This window comes from Balaenoptera acutorostrata, chromosome 13, assembly GCF_949987535.1.
Source record: "Balaenoptera acutorostrata chromosome 13, mBalAcu1.1, whole genome shotgun sequence".
NCBI classification, from domain to species: domain Eukaryota; kingdom Metazoa; phylum Chordata; class Mammalia; order Artiodactyla; family Balaenopteridae; genus Balaenoptera; species Balaenoptera acutorostrata.
In genome coordinates this window covers 25,726,821-25,746,160 of record NC_080076.1, presented here as the reverse complement: position 1 = coordinate 25,746,160, position 19,340 = coordinate 25,726,821, and the positions used below count along the sequence as shown (strand labels likewise).

Here is a 19,340-nt window from a genome sequence, read left to right as displayed (position 1 = left end):
AAACCAGAACTTGTTTTAGAAAGAACATATGCCCGACTCAGTCACCCTTGACCCAGGCCTGCCCATAGAGATGAGATAGCACAGAGGTGATGAAATCTGACGCTATCACTTACCAGCTGGGGGACCTTGGGCAACTCTCTAACCTCAGTTTCTTCATCTGTAGAATGGGGCTCATGATAATGCATCTACTTTTAGGATAGTTTTAAGGATCATACGGCACAATCCCAATGTAAAACGCTTGGAACACTGCTACCACATAGTCAGAATACAATCAGTGCTGGCCATTATTATTATTACTATTTCCATCCCAAGCACAATTCTGCCTCTCCCTCCCTCATCAGGACAAGCCCTGTCTGAACACTGTAGCAGAAATTTTTAAGGTAGTGGATCCTAAGAGGGATCCCAGAGTGCCGAAAGCTTACTGTTCAGTAGGGAAGAGAGAATCTTATACCACTGTTGTCTTCTTTAGAGCAGACATTTTTGAGAGGCTTCCTGGAGGAGGTGTGGTCTGAGTTGCATCCTGAAGGATGAGAAGAAGACAGCCAATTGAAGAAGGAGCTGGAAAGCGCTTGCTTGGAAACACATAAGCAAGGTGTGTTTGACGAATTGCAAGTTACCCTGCATGCTGGGGACCAAGATGGGTGTGTGTGTGTGGGGGGTGTGGGTGTGTATGTGTTGAGGGGGTGGCGGGTTAAGGCATGAGGTTGGTGGAGGCAGATGCTGAAAGGCCACCTGGAGTAGAGGAAGGAGGCTCTAAAAGGTCCCAAACTAAATCGTACTAGTGGGGATAGAGCAAGGGAACATACGTGAGAACTGTTTGCATTTTTTACCTGTGGATGGAATGAGGCAGGGAGGACAGGATCTGGCTGTTTACTCCATGTCGGGGGACAGGGCAGGGGAGATGGGAGAACCCAGGTTTCTGGCTGGGGCAGCTGAGGCATTGCAGGGGAGGGGAGATGAAGGCACCGGAGTGACGTGGCCACCCGGGGACAAGGTGTGGCCCAAGAAGAGAGGGGAGGACAGAACCCTGTGACACACCCCAAAATCTGACTGGTGAGCTGAGAGAGGAAGGAGAACCAGGTGACAGGAAAACGTCCCTCCAAGGGGGCATCTTCTCCTCCCCTCCACGAATCCAAACTCCTTGGCTGGAGGTCCTCGCTCCTCACTCAACACGTTCTGCCTGGGCTGCTGGCCACCCTCAGGCGTGGGCGTCTTGTCCTCCAGCACCACGGGGGACACGTGTCCCCTGCAGCAGTCCTAGCGCATCAGAGGCGCCCAGGGGATGTCCGTGGTGACGGCAGCTTAGTGCCGTGTACTGCAAACATGGGGTTTCTCCTAAATGTCCTTCTTTCCCTGACCCAGAGTCAGCCACCCCACGCGGGTCCACACGCCCACAGCCCAGTTCCAGCCTTGTGGGGCTGAGAGTCAAGTCCGGGTGGCAGAGGAGGGCGTGAAGGTGCTGCTGCCACAGCCCCTGCCTCCTGGACCCAGAGGCCCTGCCCATGTAGCTCGCCGGGCAAGCAGCTCGGGGCCCACCTTCGCGCTGATTTGAAGTGGTGGGACTGGAGCCCCAACAGACTCCACCAAATAACAACCCTACAGGGTTTGGACCAAGGAGTAAGGCCAAGGTCAGCCCCTGAACACCACCACCCCCAGCACTTCCTCGCTGAGTGACCTTGGGCAAGTCTTTTAACCTCTCAAAGCCTCCAGTTTTGCAGGGGGTCCTAGGGAGGATTAAATAATTCCCTTAAACGCTTAACGTCATGCCTGGCAACTAGCTAAGCATTCAATAAATGGTAGCTATTATTATTATTAAAGAGCTTCCTGGCATGCTGATGCAAGTTAGAGCAAACGAAAATGCCTCTGACAGCTCCCTAATGTAACACCTTCCACCCCACCCCTCCTCCACCACTACCACCTGGGAATTAATTATAGCCCTCCTTGGGTGTTTTCCAGACGTGGATTTTACACTTATTCTAGGTTGCAGAACTAGAATAAATGGAGGCAGGTTTCAGTTCAACTGACAAAAAGCTGCTTCAAGTGGTAGTGAGCTCTCCGTCACCTCATGTGAACAAGTTGGCCCAGATGACCATTTGGCACTAAAGCTGTAAGTTAACATTCCTCGCTATACAATTGTATTATAATTCCCTCGCATTAAACAGTGGTGCCAGTAAGCTGTAATGCTTTGTGTCATTTGGCAAAATGAAAAACTGGCAATCCTACTTTGGCCCTCCAAAAAATTTTTTCTGAAATTGTACCAGTTTGTGATATCTAAAATCTTAACTCCCACTTCAAAGAGACCCCCCTTCCTGGGTCTAAGACTTAAGACCCCCTGACATAGACACCTAAACAGCCCCATTTGGTGCCCGATTTGAACCTATTTCTTGAATCTAAAACATGGCTCAGGGGGCTTCCCTGGTGGCGCAGTGGTTAAGAATCCGCCTGCCAATGCAGGGGACACGGGTTCGAGCCCTGGTCCGGGAAGATCCCACATGCCGCGAAGCAACTAAGCCCATGCGCCACAACTACTGAGCCTGTGCTCTAGAGCCCGTGAGCCACAACTACTGAGCCCGCGTGCCGCAACTACTGAAGCCCGTGTGCCTAGAGCCCGTGCTCCACGAGAGAAGCCACCACAATGAGAAGCCCGCACACTGCAATGAAGAGTAGCCCCCGCTCACCGCAACTAGAGAAAGCCCGCGCGCAGCAACGAAGACCCAACACAGCCAAAAATAAACAAATTTATTAAAAATAAAATAAAATAAAATAAAAACAAAACGTGGCTCAGGGACTTCCCTGGTGGCACAGTGGTTAAGAATCCGCCTACCAATGCAGAGGACAGGGGTTCAATCCCTGGTCCGGGAAAATCTCACATGCTGGGAAGCAACTAAGCCTGTGCACCACAACTACTGAGCCTAGAGCGCACGTGCTGCAACTACTGAAGCCTGTGCGCCCTAGAGCCCGTGCCCCGCAACAAGAGAAGCCCCCGCTCCCTGCAACTAGGCAAAGCCCGTGCGCAGCAACGAAGACCCAACACAGCCCAAAATTAATTAATTAATTAATTAAAAAATAATAATAAAATAAAACATGGCTCAGATCAGTGAAAATCCCTGGGGCAATACCAGCAAGTGCCACTGGGGCTAAGCTAGGCTGGGCCAAGGGAATAGAGAACTGGAAGAGTGTTAAGCAGAGGCAGAGTAGGGTCTGCCCAGACTCCTTTCAGCCCACGCCACCTCCCGGAGTGCCCAGTACAGAATTTGGCAGACCCAGATCCTTCCCTCCCACCATCAACACTCAGCCCCAGCCTCGTCTCTACTCCAGGGCTTCAGCCCTCAGGGAATCTCTCCTGGAACCCAGTGTGGCAGTGACCTTCCTCTGGGAAAGGTGCAGTCGTCTCAGGACTTAATGTAAAGCAAGGAGTCAGCAAGCAGGAACTGGATGGACCCCAAGTTCTTGGGACTTTACCTTCCCATCCTGTCTGGCAGTGCAACCTCCTTCCCCATCATTCAAAACGATATTCCCTTTTTTCAACTTTTCAGGCTTTGAAAAATCAGCTGCCTCTGTAACTCAGGGCTCCCCGAGGTTGACCCATTACAAATTCAGGACACCCACCAGCTGCACCCTAGGGTTCCTGCCTAACAAGAAAGGTGGTATCTGTGTAGGTACGGGTCTTTCTAGGATGCAAGGAAGAGCAAGCTGTTCTGGATGTCTCTCCCTTTTGTGGTCCCACCAACCAAGCAAGCTTCCTCCCCAGCCAAGCTCTGGGAGACCCCAACTGTCCTGGATTCTGATGGCTACATCCCGCTGCCCACCCACCAGAAGAAAAAGGAGCTGGAGGACAACATGGAATCAAGTATACATTTTAAAAATTGTTTAATGGAACATAAACTCCTTTAGAAAAACATTCAGCTAGGTGATAACACCCATAGAAAAAAACACCAATCTTGTGTTTATCTTTTTTAATTTGGCATTTGTTATTTGCATTTATATTAAAGCAAAGTGCATCTTTTCTTTACTTTTGTTTATACACATTGCACAATACATAAATAATGATGCTTATAAAACGTCTTTATATTTACAAGTAATAATATATTTATATATAACATAAAATACATTTTTTTCTTTAATAAATCTCAGGGTTTTTTTTCAGGAGTCCTTTTTCTCTCAAAGCACTACAATGCTAAATTTCCAATGAGAATGCTTCTCTTGTTCATTTAAACCTTTGTAGTTAGAAAAATAGCTTATGTTAAAGTCTAAACATGCTCATTGAGCTAAGAGCAGTGTCAACGTATCATACGAGTGTATGAGTTGTAGAAGAAACGGAAGAGTTAGGTGTCAGCTCAGGATGGTACCTTGGGTTAAGATGGACCGAATCCTTCTTGGTGGGAAGGGGGGGGCGGCTCCCCTCGCTGGTCTAACAGCAGAGCTCAACACACAGGCTGCAGAGGGGAGGAAAGTGCTGAGCTGGTTTTCTGAGTCCAGGAAAAACCTGATGTAACCAGGGCAGGGGAGAGGCGGAGGGGCCTGAGAGGGCACTGGGTGAGCAATACTGTGACGGGGGCTGCCCCGGCAGCCCTCGGGAAGCCCATCTCAGAGGTATCCAGGAGCAGATGGCCAAAAAAGAAAGACACGACAACGGCAGCAGGGTGGCCGGAGGGGAGTGAGACAGCATGGAAGGACAGGTTCTGGTTCAGCCTGTGGCAGCGTGGCTTCTAAGAAGCCTGCGGACAGGCCAATGTCCCAGAAGGGGAGAGGCGGGATGGGGGCTTCCCCAGGCTGGGGGACAGAGCCTTGCTGCTGGCCGCTGCTGGGACACCCGCTGCCCCACTGTGCAAGTCCAAGGAGCAAGAGGGACACAGCTTGGGAGTGCAAACCTCTCAGCGGTCAACATCCGTAGGAAACGCACAGAGCACACCGCTTCCCCCATCTGCGTACACACACACACTCTCTCTCTCGTACACCCTGACGAGGGCAACGAGGACCCCGAAGTCGAGGCCTGCTCCCCATTTACATTGTGTTCGGTGGTACTGATTTTTGCGTCCCCTTTTCATGCCTCGGTGTTCTGCCAACCATACCACCCACCCCCGCCAAAACCCCAACAATTCTTTTCATAAGCTATTTCTCAAAGAACAAAACAGAACATAAACAAGAACGAGGGGAAGGAGGGGAGAGAAAAAAAAAAAAAAAAAAACGACCAAAGAGTTTGCATGAAAAGCAAGCACTCAGGAGGAAAATATTAGCAGCAAAGTAGTTTGGACTGGGCCCGCTCGGCTCCCGCTCTGTCCTCTCCCCACGTGGCTACCGGCTGTTGAAGATGACCTCCAGCCAGCACGGGCAGCTGCTGATGAACTGACGGGTGTAGCACTGGCCCCAGCCCTTCACGAAGCTGATCTGCACGGTGAAGCCAGTCCACGGCTGCTGCATGAACTCGTGGTCGTTGGGCCGCTGCAGGCTGTACGCTTTCTCGTAATCAAAAGCCTTGATGGAGAAACCGGGGAACACTTTGTGTACCAACAGCGTCCTGGAGTCCGGGTTGTCCAGTGTGGCTGACTTGATGAAGATGGGGTAACTGCTGCGGTTATACACCCACACGCCATCCACTTCCCGCGTGAGCTGGATGCCACAGCCGATTTTGCTCCGTACTTTCTGCACCAGCTGACTCTTGTTGTCCGAATTGAGCTGTCCGAGGCAAAAGCCATTCCCCTGAGGTAGATCATAAAAGATATCCAGGGAGGGCTCCTGGACACAGTAGAGCCTCCCCACTCTCGTCTTCTCCTCCCAGTATGCCACCACGCACCAGTGTGACCGATCCCCAGGCTCCAGAAGAAGTTGGGAATCTAGAAAACAAAAAGGCGGACATGGTTGGTGGTGATGGAGACCGGCCTTTTCCTCTTCTTCCCGAAATCAAGATCACACACACCCCCATGATCAGCTTGTCTCTCAGTGCAAGACAGAAGGAGGGGATGGGGTGCTGGATGTGTTGCAGGCCGAACAGTCCTCCTACTGGGGCCTGGAAATCTTGACCCAGTGGTGGAAGAGCCTTGCCTCTAAGCATGGGGCTTGCTGGGAAGCCTCTTCCCTCCACTCCCCACACCCTGTCAGAGACCCAGGATACCAGCACGTGTGCCCACCTGGCCAAAGGAAGCACCATCGCTGCAGAGCTCAGAAGCCAAGACCACTTAGTAACTTGGCTGGTCCTGGTTTTAGGGCTAGAAAAGGCCTTACAGTTGGATGGTCTAGAATTACAGTTCTTTAAACTGGATGGAACCTTGAAGGCCAGCGGATCCAGCCCCTTGTCATCCTCATGAGAAAACCTGGGCTCAGAAAGCTTGTTGCTCAGGCCCCAGGGATGATGGAACCAGACCTCGACCCCAGGACCACCTGCTAAACAGTCTTTGTGCTTGTTGTCTCCCAGTTCTCAGATCAGTGCCTTGGTCATAAGGAGGCGCTATCCAGGGGGAAAAAAAATTATTTTTTTTTTTTAAAAAGAGGAGCCACTGTAGAGCTTATTCCCCGCCATAAATATTTATTTACTTATTTATTTATTTGGCTGTGCTGGGTCTTAGTTGCAGCATGTGGGATCTTCATTGCCAAGTGCAGGATCTTTGTTGCCGTATGTGAACTCTTAATTGTGACACGTGGGATCTAGTTCCCTGACCAGGTATCGAACCCTGGCCCCCTGCATTGGGAGTGTGGAGTCTTAGCTACTGGACCACCAGGGAAGTCCCAAATCCAGGAAAAATTTTAATGTACGTGGTTTGGGGTAAAAATATCTATCTTCCTAATAGAAAAATAACTCTCAGTGTGTCTGTCAGCGGCAGCTCTGTACACGTGAGTTCAGGTAAAAATGCCAAATCACAACCTGCAAGTTGGTGTCAGCCCAGACTACCTTAACTTCCTCCAAGCCCAGAAAGATGATGTGTTTAAAGTGGGTACCGCCATGCTTGCAGGGCCCTGCTTGCGGCATCTTCCTCTTCCCCTTCCCTCCCTAGAAGCATCTAAAGTCGCTGCCCTGCCCCCTCCTCCCCTGGAGGGCCCACCCCGGCTTTCCTAGACATGCTTCTTCCCAGGCTTTCCTAGACATGCTTCTTCCCACGGGCAGCAGGGGAGACTGGGGTGATTCTGTAAGATGACTCCCGAACAGGCGCTCAGAGATCTTTAAAAGCGGGGAGTGTATGAAAGGAAAGTGGGCCCTGGAGGCTGGCATTCCGACTCCTCCAACTCCTCCTTTAAGCTGGAGCCGGCGGGGCAGGACTCAGACTGGGAACCGTAAGTCTCCCCAGCCCAGCCGGGCTGCAGGAACACTGTGGTTTGTGGTGGCAGGGCGGAGACCGGAAGTCTTGTATTTGTTAACGAAAATGGGGAGAGACGGGGGAAGGCCTGGCAGGCGGCAGAGGCGGCCTCCTGCCCTCCCTGTAGACCCTGCTTCTCACTTACTGGGGTGGGGGGTTTGGGGCATGAAGTTGGGGGTGGTGTGTGATGTCTTTGGGTTTGATTGACCTTTTTGATTTTGGAACCACTGGGTTTAGAGCCTGGATGATGATGGGTTATACAGCACAGCAGCTGGGGGTAAAGGAGGGCTCGGGTCCCAACTGTCCTGCTGCCCCGGCAGGCTGGGTAACCAGTGCAGCTCAGCACACCAACTCCTTCCAACGTTAACAGGCATGTAAGGACCTGGGAACCAGTCAGCTGCATTAACTTTACATGGAGGTGTCCCGTGAATAAGTCTGTACATAGGCGCTCGGTGAGCCACTGAGGCAGCCACAAACACCCACCCTGAGCAGCGGTCGCCTGGACGCCCCACCTGGCCTTCCCAAATGCCTGCCCCGCCAGCTACACAAGACGGGGAAGCTGAGGGCTCCTTCCTCCCCTCAACCACCACCACCCCACCGAAAATCAACACCAGAAACCTGGCCCATCACCCCTGACCCCGACATTCATCTTCAGTCTGAAGCACAAGTGTGAAAGAGGCTGTGTGCATGGATATGAGCACACTTCGAGTGTGTGTTATGTGAACGTGTGTTTGCGTGCACATACACAGGAACATATGGAAAAACAAGAGAGGGACAAGAGCTCCAAGTAGAAGGTGAGTCATCCGGCATTAACTTGTTTCTGCAAAGTATCCATCAACTGCTAATAAACTCGTGAGGGCTGGCGATCTTTTGAACCCTCTTGCCAAGGGAGCTCAGCTCTGAAGGCTATACCAAAGACCCATAACATCCACGTAAGTCAAAAATGCTCTGACGTCCAAGTTTGCCGGGTTGGAGAAAGCCCTCTTCTGGAAGGCACAGGGCACCCACCTGCCTGCTTGTTTGAGGGGGGAGAGCGTTTCAAAATGTAAGAAGTTCTCACTTATTATCCCAACTGAGGACAACAAACTGGCCTGGAAAGGAAGGCTCAGGAGTCGCTGGGAGGGAGGTTCAGGAGACCCTCAGCGGAGCCTCACAATACTTTGTTTCATGAAGCCCGGCTCCCCTGAAACCTGGCACCGGCCAGAGCATGGGGGTTGGGGGAGTGGGGGGAGAAGGAGGAGGAGGAGGGGGAGGGGAGGGGGAGGGGAGGGAAGGGGAGAGGGGAGAGGGGGAGGGGAGAGGGGGTTGGGGGAGTGGGGGGGAGAAGGAGGAGGGGGAGGGGAGGAGGAGGGGGGAGGGGAGAGGGGGAGGGGGAGAGGGGGAGGGGAGAGGGGGAGGGGAGGGTGGAGGGGAGAGGGGAGAGGGGGGGAGGGGGAGAGGGGGAAGGGGGAGGGGGAGAGGGGGAGGAGGAGAGGGGGTTGGGGAGTGGGGGAGAAGGAGGAGGGGGAGGGGAGGAGGAGGGGGAGGGGAGAGGGGGAGGGGGAGGGAGGAGGGGGAGGAGGGTGGGAGCCTGAAGATTGAGTTGCCCCTGTGCCAGGCCCACCGGCAAGGGGTAGGGGGCGCCTTGTCTGCCTGGTGGGCTTCAAGGGGCAGAGGAAGCTGGGCAGGGGCTGGGGCCTGAGGCTGGCCAGTAGAGAGGAGGGGGAATGGGGGGTGGGGGGTGGGGCACACGTTCTGGCTGGTTTCTCTTTCATCTGTGCGGCCTGACAATGCACCCAGCAATTTGCTGCCAGACATCCCCTGGAAAAAGAAAAAGCCTTTTTCTGTTGAGGTTAATGGCCCGGCCCAGATAAACAGCAGCGTGTGGGTGTCCCTGGATGTGAACAAGGTCCCTGAAAGCCCACTAGGTGCCTTTATCTGGGGCAGCAGGACCCCCACGTGCCCCCCCCATGTCACCCTGCAGTCCCCTAGTGCCCTGATATCTCTTCTCCTTGCTGCTCCTGAACTACACAGCTCTGAGCACAGAAACAGGCTGTCAGGCAAACCCATCACTAGAGCGAAGGCCCCTTTTACACAGAACGCTTCTGGGGGCCCAGTACAATGCCCCAAATTGCCAGTTCAGACTCCGCTCCTTAGCCCTGAAGTACCCGCCGTCTGGGCTCATTTCTAGGAAGCGCTCAGCATCATCTTCAGAGAAGCACAGTTCCTGGAATTGGGCCCACAGCCCACAAGCATCTCCCCACAAAGGTCGGGGCAGACGCTTAGCTCCTGGGGGCTTCCCAGGCCTCCAAGTGAGGAGCTGGGAGGACCCTGCACAGAAAAAAAAAGGCCCCCCCGTTACAAGGACTGAGGAAGGGTCTTAGTATCCTGGTTGCCGATACTTAACCTCTGAAGGCAAAACTCGCCGTCCCTTGTTAATTTCCCTCAGTTTTTATAACCTTTCCCGGTATTTTCAACAACTTCTCCCTCCTCAGAAAATTGTATGGGGGCCTGTTTTAAAACTATATTTGTGCATTTTAAAGCATCCAAAAGAAAAGCTGTGTTGTCAAAAGCTACCTAATCAGATGCCTGCTCACAATTTTTTCTTCTTATTACAGTTTAGGGAATTTGTGGAGCAACCCCAGAAAAGTGCTGAATCGGTCTAAAATTCCTTTAAGGTTGTTTTTCCCCCTCCCCTTCCCAATTTCCCTTAAAGCATAAAATCTACCCTTTAAAAGCAAAGCGGGAGGCCGTGTGGAGACGGAGAAGGATTCTGCCTCGTGTTTGCACTTGCATTAGGGAAGACCGCTTAACAAGGAGCTCCCTGCCTCCTACAAAGAGTTTTTTAATTACCCTGGTCATGAAGGAACAGACCAGACCCTTCTAGAAGGACCAGAGGCTCGTGAATGAATCTCATGCCTGGGATCCAATGGCACAGGGTGACCAGATCCTCAAGGCCACATCTTAGGGTAAGAGAGGAACTTCCCCCTTTTAAAATTTTTGATCTGAAGATGTGAGGAGATGAAGAAGAAAAAACCTGGAGGGAGGGAGGAAAGGCCAAGTTCAGTGCCTCGACGGTACCATGTCCGGTCTCCAATTTAGGAAGTTGACCATGAGGCCAGAGAGGCAGAACTGTTCCAAAACACCCAGCGGGATTCTGAGAACGCTTGACGTGAGGCCATCTCACCCTAGCTGTGTCCACACACAGAGGCGGTGCTGATGGGACGGGGGTGGGGGTGGGGGTGGGGTGGGGGTCCCCAAGATTCTGACTTTTCAGGACAGGGACATACTTGGGGGGAAACGAAGCAACACAGAGAAAGCCACAGAAGCAGGCACCCGCTGAGTCCAATGTGCCCACTGCCAGGGCGCCAGTGGGCTGGAATAAAAGGCGGGCGGGCGGGGGGGGGGGGGCGGGGGGTGTCTCAACCCACTCTCATCTCCGCGAGGCACCTGAATTATAAAGGGATTATTTCTCTTATTCAACATTCTGGTTATCCCACGGTGGGATGGGTCTGCGAGCCCCCTCCCCCAGTGGTCCAGCAGAGCACACAGCTGGGGATGGAACCTGGGCAGAAATGGCTGCCTCACCCGGGCTGACGATGGCAAACGAAGGGCACAACATGCAGACCCAGAAGTAAACCCGGCAACCCTGGAACGCAAACATGGCCACGCCTCGCCCTCTCAGGTCCAGGGTCCTCCCTCCTCGGGACTCCGGCGCCACCAAGGGTTGCCTCATCCTGTCCTTCCCCCTACATCAGTCATCCCAAAGGTTAACAGCTTCATCGGCCCGGGTCCCCACCCTGGTCAGGAAACTGTTCAGAGAGCAACCAGCCCATTTCAGGGACAAGGGCTGAGATAAAAGGCGACTTGGTGCCAACCCATCCCATCCACTCTCATCCCAAGCACAATTAACCAAGTCTCTCGCTGGTCTCTAGTTTTCAGGAAGCAAACACATAAAAACTTGCTGCGGTGTCTGGGCTCAATCTGGGTTCTGGGGTCAGCTCTAATCAGCCATGCTTATAACCTCACCCGGGACACAAAAGATGACGTCAGAGCTGCTCCCTCGGATTCTTGGGGCAGCAAAGACAGCTCTGGGGTTTAGAGCAAGCTACCACGGGGGTTGAAACTAACTCAAAACGCTTCAGGTTAACTCTCAGTTGCCCAGAAAATGCTCAGACCCAACCCATCACCACTACCCCCAAGCTCCTGCACCAAATGGATCAGAGACTGAACTCTGGTAGAAGGCAGGACGGAAAAGTTGGATTTTTTTTTCAGAGCTCTGCAACGAGGTTCTCCACTGAGGCGGCTGGACTGGGGGGTGGACAGGGGGTGCCCCAAGCTCTCCTTCAAAGGCCAGGGTGCTTCTTCAGGTCCCTGGGCCCAACCTCACTCCTCAGCGAGTTCTACCCGCCACGAGCTGACCAGCTATGGAATCAGACAACTCCCCCTTCAATCTGCCTCCCGTGTCACCTTGGTGGTGACTTGAGCTCATCTCTAAAATGGAGCTCCCAGTACTGGCCACATTGGCATTGTGACAATTTGATAAAAAGCAGCCAGAGGTCAGGGCCTGGCCAGCAGCCACAGCGGAGGGTCTCAGCTCTTAGGGGCATATTATCTCTTAGGTTCTCCAAATGCTCGGAAAACGCTGACAACTCTTCGTCCCCCCCTCCCCACCCCCCAGGTGGGAGAACAGTTCTGGGCTGACACCTTCACCTAACGAGTATTTACTATGTATAGTTCTATTGAAAGGGGCTCACAGAAAGGGGACCCTGTGAGGCTGCACAGTATTACCATCCGTATGTTGAAGGAGGGGCAATGAGACACACATCACCTGCTGGAAAGCAGAGCTGGGTTCAAGGCCAGAATACTGGCTGGTGTGAGCTGTGTGTGGGCAGCTACCTCAGGCCTCGGAAGCCACCAGTCCTCTCCAAACACTAGCAAAAACAAGTGTCCTTCACAGCCCACTGTGCAAATGCTATGCCCACCGTGGCCCCCGAGTATGGGGTCCAGCTCCCTCGCACCAAGCAAGCCAGGAGTGAAACGGCTTCTTTGCCAGCAAGCTGCTGCTCCGTGACCTTGGCCAAGCAGCTTTGCCCCCTCAGAGTCTCAGTCTGACCAGCCCACAACTGCGGCAAAGGCGGCTGGGGCAAAACAGCCCCATGGGCCCCCTTCTGGCTCTGATGGTCTCTGGCTACACTCTGGGTTTCAGTATTCAACAACACACGTTCCATTTATTTTTACTACCTTCTGGAGAGTAAGAAAATCACTTTGGGGAGCAGGGCCCACTTTTGCATTTCATTCGCAACAATAAAACAAAACAAAATCAAAAGGGAAAGGAGATTTGAGTCAGATTTGGCCGTGCCCATCTCTAAACCAACTTTTTTTTTTCATTGCAAAGAGTTACAAACTCATGTTCTTTCTGTGTTGTCATTCATGGCCCCCAGGAAAAGGTGAGTCCCCAGGGAAGGGTCTCCTGTATCACCATCTTATTTCCAATGCCCACCCACGCTCGGCACCCTGAAGCTTCTCACCCATCATCACCCTCCTTCCTCTTGCAAACTCCCCTGGGCTGACATATTTGGCAGGTCCTGCTAGTCTAGAAGACTGATTCGTGACTGTGCCTTACAAACTGTGATGAGTAATCAGTTACTAGAGCTAAAATGTACTTCCCTACTCCCCCAACGGGCCCCAGCCCCACCTCCTAAAGTCCCTCAAATGGCCCAAGTCGGAGGCCCCCAGCCCAGCGGTCCCTCCTAAGAGCAGTGTTTTGCCATCAGAGAATATAATTGAGGGTAGCGCCGGGGAAAGGGGGGGAAGCCACACAAATCAAAAGCTCCCATCTGTCTCGCCAGCCGGGCTGACGCGGCTTCCTGTGCCCCAGCCTTCAGCCATGCAAATTATAGCGTGTACCCGGCTGCCTGCCTTCTGAGGAGGCCAGCTCTGCCCAGCTCCGAGAGGCCTCAGAGGAAGGGTGGGGACTCCCAGCCCGGCCAACTCCATTCATAATATTTACAGTAAATGGGCCTCCCTGGCTGTTGGTTAGTGTGCATCCAGCCTCATCCTTTTCAAGTCTGAATTTCAAGTCTCTTCCACCCCAGGGTGCATCACCAAGTTCCCACCGTCGTGTCCCCCCCGCAACTTAACTCAGCAGCTGCCTTCAGAAAGAGGGGTCACACACTTGCACACAGAGCCCCCCAGACCTGCCTGCGCGGGCATTATCTGCTCACCTGCCTGCCCCCTGGGTAGGATCCTGGCCACTCCCGGGAAGACATAGCAAGGAGGGGAACATCCCACAACAGAAGGGCGTGCGAGTCACATCTCTAACCCACCCACCCCCAACCCGGAGAGAGTCCAGAAATCCCCCCAAATTCCATGCGTGGATTCCCAACTGGTGGTGCGCGTCCACTCGCAAACACAAATCTAACACAGGAACCTACTCTTAAACCACCAGGATTTTCTTCTTTTTCCTGACCACTTGTAAGTACGCTGGCTACGCGTTAAAGAATCTTAATAAACACAGATGCACAATAAGCCAGTTTCCCGAAAGGACACAACCCCCAGAGGTGCAGGACGGGTTTTACCTGGTTCTGCAGGTCTGGGGGCTCTGCGGGAGCAGCTTTTGCTGTGGGTCTCAATTTAATAAAGCCCCCGAGCTGCGCAGACCCTCCAAGCTCCCTGCAAGGTATTCCAGCCCCAGACGCGGGCCCTGCCCCACCCCGTCCTTCACACAGCTCCAGCTCAACTCTCGTTTTTCTGGAGGGTAGAGAAACCGTCCGAAGAAGAGGAAAAATCCAGTGAGAAACAAAAGTCCTTTTCATCCCTCCCCTCCCCCAGCTCCCCTTGTTCCATAACAATTATGAAAACTGTTGGATGGGATGGCATTTTGAACATTTACTGCATTCCGGCCAATAAATTCCAACGCTGGATCTGATGGAAAAGCCTTCCCTCTCCGGCCAGCTCCCTGGCTCCCCGCCCCCTGCTCACTCCCAGCCCTCATTCCTTCTTTCTTTACAACCCTACACCAGGGCCTGGCCAGGGCCGCACTGTACTTACAGGGAAAAACAACAGTACGACAGAGTGGAGACAGTGTGCAGACTGGAAAAGTTAATCATTACTTCTGTCTGCCTCCGTAATCTAATCTCCCTGGCTTTGACACACTCACTGCTCAGCCATCCCAGCCCTTTCACCCCCAAAGCACCCAGGACCTCCTAGGCGTGAGGCCCCCCCTCTCACGGGCCCTCCCACCCCTAAGCCCCCAGTGAGGAGGCCAGGGGAATGAAAGTCCCCCTACCCTGGACCACCGTCACAAGGCCACCGCTGCTCAGTGCTGTGGGCTCCACATTTCAGAGGACTCTGGGCCTCACATAAATGCGGGCTCCCATCTGGCCTGTATTCCTGCAGAGAGCCAGGCCACCCCTCCTCCGCTGTCCTCCTTCCCCCCCCCACCCCATGCCACTCTCCTCTCACTCCCCCTGCCCCAGGGCTCACCCTCAAGTCCACCCAGTTGCCCCATGCAGATCCGTCTATGCAGACACTCAAGTCAGGATGGCCCTGCCTCAAAAAACTCAACACAGAATTACCACATGACCCAGCAATTCCACTTCTCGGTATATACCCAGGAGAACTGAAGCAGGGTCTTGAAGAGATACCTGTTCACGCATGTTCATAGCAGCATTATTCACGATCGCCAAAAGGTGGAAGCAACCCAAGTGTCCACTGAAGGATGAACGGATATCTATACACATTTAAAAAGAAAAGCAAGTCTGACACCTACTACAACATGGGTGAATCTTGAAGGCCTTACACTGAGTGAAATAAACCAAATACAAAAGGACAAATACTGTATGAATCCACTCATGTGAGGTACCTGGAACGGTCAAATTCATGCCAGGAGCTGGGAGGAGGGGGGACTGCGAAATTAGTGTCTAATGGGCACAGAGTTTCAGTTTCGAAAGGTGAAAAAGTTCTGGGGGTGGATACTGGTGATGTTTGCACAACCACGGGATGGACTTAATGCCGTTGAACTGTACACTTAAGAAGGGCTAGAATGGTAAATGGTATGGATATTTTACCACAAAAAGAAAAAGGCTCTGCCTCTCCTAATGCTCTCGTGTACACCCTGCCTTCTTGAGTACAAGGGATTCCATGGGATGGGGCTAAAGGACCCCTGGAAATGTATGCAAATATTGGTATGCACATGCATTTTTGGAGGGAAAGATCTTTCAGCTTTCACTCATTCTTGGAAGAGTCTGCAAACCCAAAGACTTGAAGAACTACAGTCTTTTTCTTCGCCAGTGGAAGAGGCCATTAGCTACCCACCACCTCCGCAAAAGGGATCTTATTCTCACACACCTTCAAATCCAAGAGCCGAAGATCACAGATCACAGGACTTCATTCAGTACTGCAAGGGACTTGGAGACCAGGTCCAACTGCTTATTTTGTAGATGAAAAAACTGAGGTCCAGGACACAAAAATGGCTCAGTGAAGTCGGCCATGCAGCCAGCTGATGACTGTGCCCCCATCCTCAGCCCAGGAAATCAGGCCAGCCCCAGGGGACTGAAACTTGGAGGGTGGGCGCTTTCCCTCCCACTGTAATTCTCTCCAAGCCCCACCCTGGGGCATCCGACATACACTTGAAATGGGGGTCGGCTTCTGAGTCTTTGCAAGCGCCCCAAATCCAGGCCTTTTCCCAGGAAACACCGCACCCCCATCCATAGTGGGCCTTTAACTGTGATCCCACTGAGCTGGAGATGAGGCCCATCTGTTTTTAAGAACTGTATACTGTGCACCCAGACCACAGGAAGAACTCAACTCCTGCTTTTCCCCTTGGTTACTGATTAATGAGGGGGAGGGGCCGCGCTGGCTACGAGGCTGCCCTGGGGCTGGCAAGGTCCCCAGGCGCTTTCTGAGCGCAGCGGCTCTTCCTGACCCTCTCTAGCCTCAGAAGCTCACTGGGGAAGGAGACCTGCCAACTTCAGCAGGTGACCGCAAGGTGGGAAAGGGTGACTGGAGATGGTAATTTAACCCTCCAGGTGGCAAATGCAGAAAGGTGAGTTTACTGACAGTACAGTCTTTTCTTGGCGTTGTCTTTTTTTGTTCCTGTTGAACGTCCACCCCAAGTTAAAAAGTAAAAAGGCAACACAGAAATGAGCAAACACGAGAGACACCAACAGTCCCTGGCCTGGTGATCTGAGTGCTCACATCTGAATGACAGAAACTCCCCATTTTGCAAGAGGAAAACTGGAGTTGAACTCAGTTCTTCCCTTACTGCCCTGGATCAAACCAAAGGCCAAAAGAGCTCTCCCGACTCCACAGAGGAGCAAGGACGATTAATTAAATTAGTGAGCTCCGAATGAACAGAGCCACCAGTAGGCCTTGGGGGAACAGCCAGGGGCAGGATGCACAGTGAAAATGAAACCCCTTGGTAACTGGGTATTAGATTACCTCGCGTAAACCCACCCACAGGCAGGCCAGAGCTTCACACACTGGCTGGGACCTCAGAAATGAACTTGACCATCAGATTTTAAATTAAAAAGCAAGTGTTGCATCCCCCAGATGGTCCTCATGGGAATCAAGCCCACCAGAATTATAAAAGAAAAGTCCAAGTCCTGGGCTTCGAAAATGTCCCACCTCCCCTGTGGCTGTAAAGACATAAATGCTAACATTCCAGATGCCCACCCCACCCCGCCCTGCCCTGCCCCTGGTTGGTCACCTCCGCTCCACTGGGCTCCCGGGTACCACCAGAGTCTGGATTATAACCCTACCTCCTGCTGTTGCAGCTCTTATCTCACAATCAACAAGTGGGGGTGCCGGGGCGGGGGGGGGGGGGGGGAAGGGGGGCGGGAATAGAAACAGAACCGGAGGAGGCAGACCTCTGTTTATCCACAAGCTTTGCTTTATCTCAACTCTCAACAGACCACACAACCGAAGCAGAGAAGCTGTGCCCACCCTGAAGCTGTGCCCGCCCTGCGTGCTCAAACAATCTCCCCAGGGGCCCATCCCTGCACCTCCACCGTGTCTTACAACACCTCACCCCATGGCTGAGAAGCTGCCCCCTGCCTGACTCCAGACAGAGCCAAATCCTGTTCAAGGACCCTCCATCTCACTGACCCCATAGCACTTTCAGACAGACCATTACATCTGCACAGAGTCCAAGAACTACATCCTCCGTGCCTGGCAAAGCGTGGCACATAGTAGGTGCTCAATAAATAATCGCTAAATGATTGGACCACAGGGACATGCTGGCTTCTCCCAAAGGAGCTGCACCACCACCGCCCCCCGGCCCCCAGCTTTACACCTGGCAGAGCAAGGCCCGTGTGAACCCACCTAGGAGCGGAGCCTGCCTTCCAGGCCGGGGTCAGCCAGAAAGGCCTAGGCCTGGCCCCAGGCTCCCCGTGGAGGCGGGAAAAGAGCCCCTGTCCTCAGCTACTTCCCAGCCAGCTGCGGCTGATCCCGGGAGGTGTTTCCAAGCCAGGCGCCGGCCAGGCAACCTCTGTGGGCTCACCACCTGCCCACAGCATTCTGCCTTGGCGTCCTGCTCTGTTTGGACAAGTTACCCTCACCGAATGTTCAACAATGCTTTTACACACCCCAGGGCTCTTATTGTGTTATGAAAACAAAACAAAGCCCACTAAAGAAAAAAGCTGGGGGTTGGGGGGAAATGGGGAGCAAGCCAGCCACACACAGATCTCTTTCTTTCTGGTCTCCATCCTAAAGATGGCTCCTTGGCAGCTCGGGTCGGGGCATTGTCCCATGTTATGAGAACAATGACATCGTCCAAGAGGGGACTCAGAAACCCAGAGATGAATAAATGAAAACTGTTTTCACACCCAGCACAATACCACCTTCTGCACATCACTGTGGGGCTGCACAAGCCCTCTTGCTAAAGGGGGAAGCTTCTGGGTGACTGAGGGCTGAGTTACCCCCATCCCCCAGGGCAAAGCACAGCTGTACCAGGGGAGCTGTCTTCTGTCACCTCTTTACTGCTCACCAGAGTCCTAGCAATAGGCAGTCAGGAAGCTAAAGGAAGGACTCCTTGGGCAAAACGAGGCCCAGTGCTCGTAAATAAAGGCAGCCCCAGCCTGCCAAATGCCAGGCACCTTGGTTAGGGGAAGGTCATGCTGGGGTGAACAGGCTAAGGGTATCAGTAAATTCCTACCCACCCCCTCCCCCAAAAAATGAGATTTTTTTTTTTTTTTTTGCAAGTTAAGACTGAGCTAATGACACTGGGTGGGGCTCAGTGTCGAAGACTGTGCAGCCAAACCAAAATTCACTTCCAGCCAAGAGCTGCTTGGCCTCACCATTTGGGGAAGGAAGCTGAAACACTCATGAAAGATTCTTTAGTATACTGGGAAATAAGGCTGCAGTTAACATTTCAACTGAATGTGACCCTTCTGGTAAAATATTTTTTTAAATAATAAAAATAACATAAAGTTCTCAAACAGCCTCTTTCTTAAAGAAAATGGCCCAAAAGTTCTCATGGGAGTGGAAGGAAAGAAGGGGGAAAAAAACAAAACAAAAACGGGCCGGCCTCCTCTCAGCCACTACCTTTCACGAACAACTTTTTTTCGGAGTTCTTCTCATAAAAGGAATGATGCAATTTCCTGTCTTGTCCCAATACTTCCTGTTCACTTACAAGGTGAAAGTTATCACCCTGTTTTAAACAGCTGTCCTAAACTCCATAGAAAGTTCCTTTTTCCATCCAGTGCCCCATCCCTGTCACAAAATCTCCCCATTTTAGAATATAAACACTATCATCGTCTACACCTTTAACGAGTTGGCTTTAAGAAAAAAGCCACGTTCTCTCTATGGTAGATACTGAATCTTCAGTCGCAGCTGCCCCAGACAGTGGGCTAGGGGCACAGACCCCCATGGGGGTAAGCGAAAGGGGCTGCGGGCATCATCCCCAATGAGCCACCGTGTTTAGGTAGAGTTGCCGCCACCAAGGGAATGTTCCTTTCTTGGTGTGTTAGCCACTAAATTGAGAACTGTGCCTCAGCAGTTAATAATATCTTCCCGCTGAAAATAGCCCGGAGAGGAAGCCTGTCTGTGACAGTAGGCACACAGCCAGAC

The 19,340-nt window shown here is 52.6% G+C and overlaps 1 protein-coding gene across 2 annotated transcripts in view; it reads right to left on the bottom strand.

The window, feature by feature from the left end:
* Nucleotides 1-3,846: 3,846 nt before the first annotated feature.
* SMAD7 (SMAD family member 7) overlaps nt 3,847-19,340 on the bottom strand; it is a 29,566-nt gene continuing 14,072 nt past the window's right edge. For both annotated transcript variants that reach the window (XM_007197216.2, XM_007197217.2), the window contains exon 4: nt 3,847-5,834. In XM_007197216.2, coding sequence (XP_007197278.2) covers nt 5,296-5,834 — 539 coding nt within the window. In that variant the 3' untranslated portion in view covers nt 3,847-5,295. The remainder of the gene's footprint in view (nt 5,835-19,340) is intronic.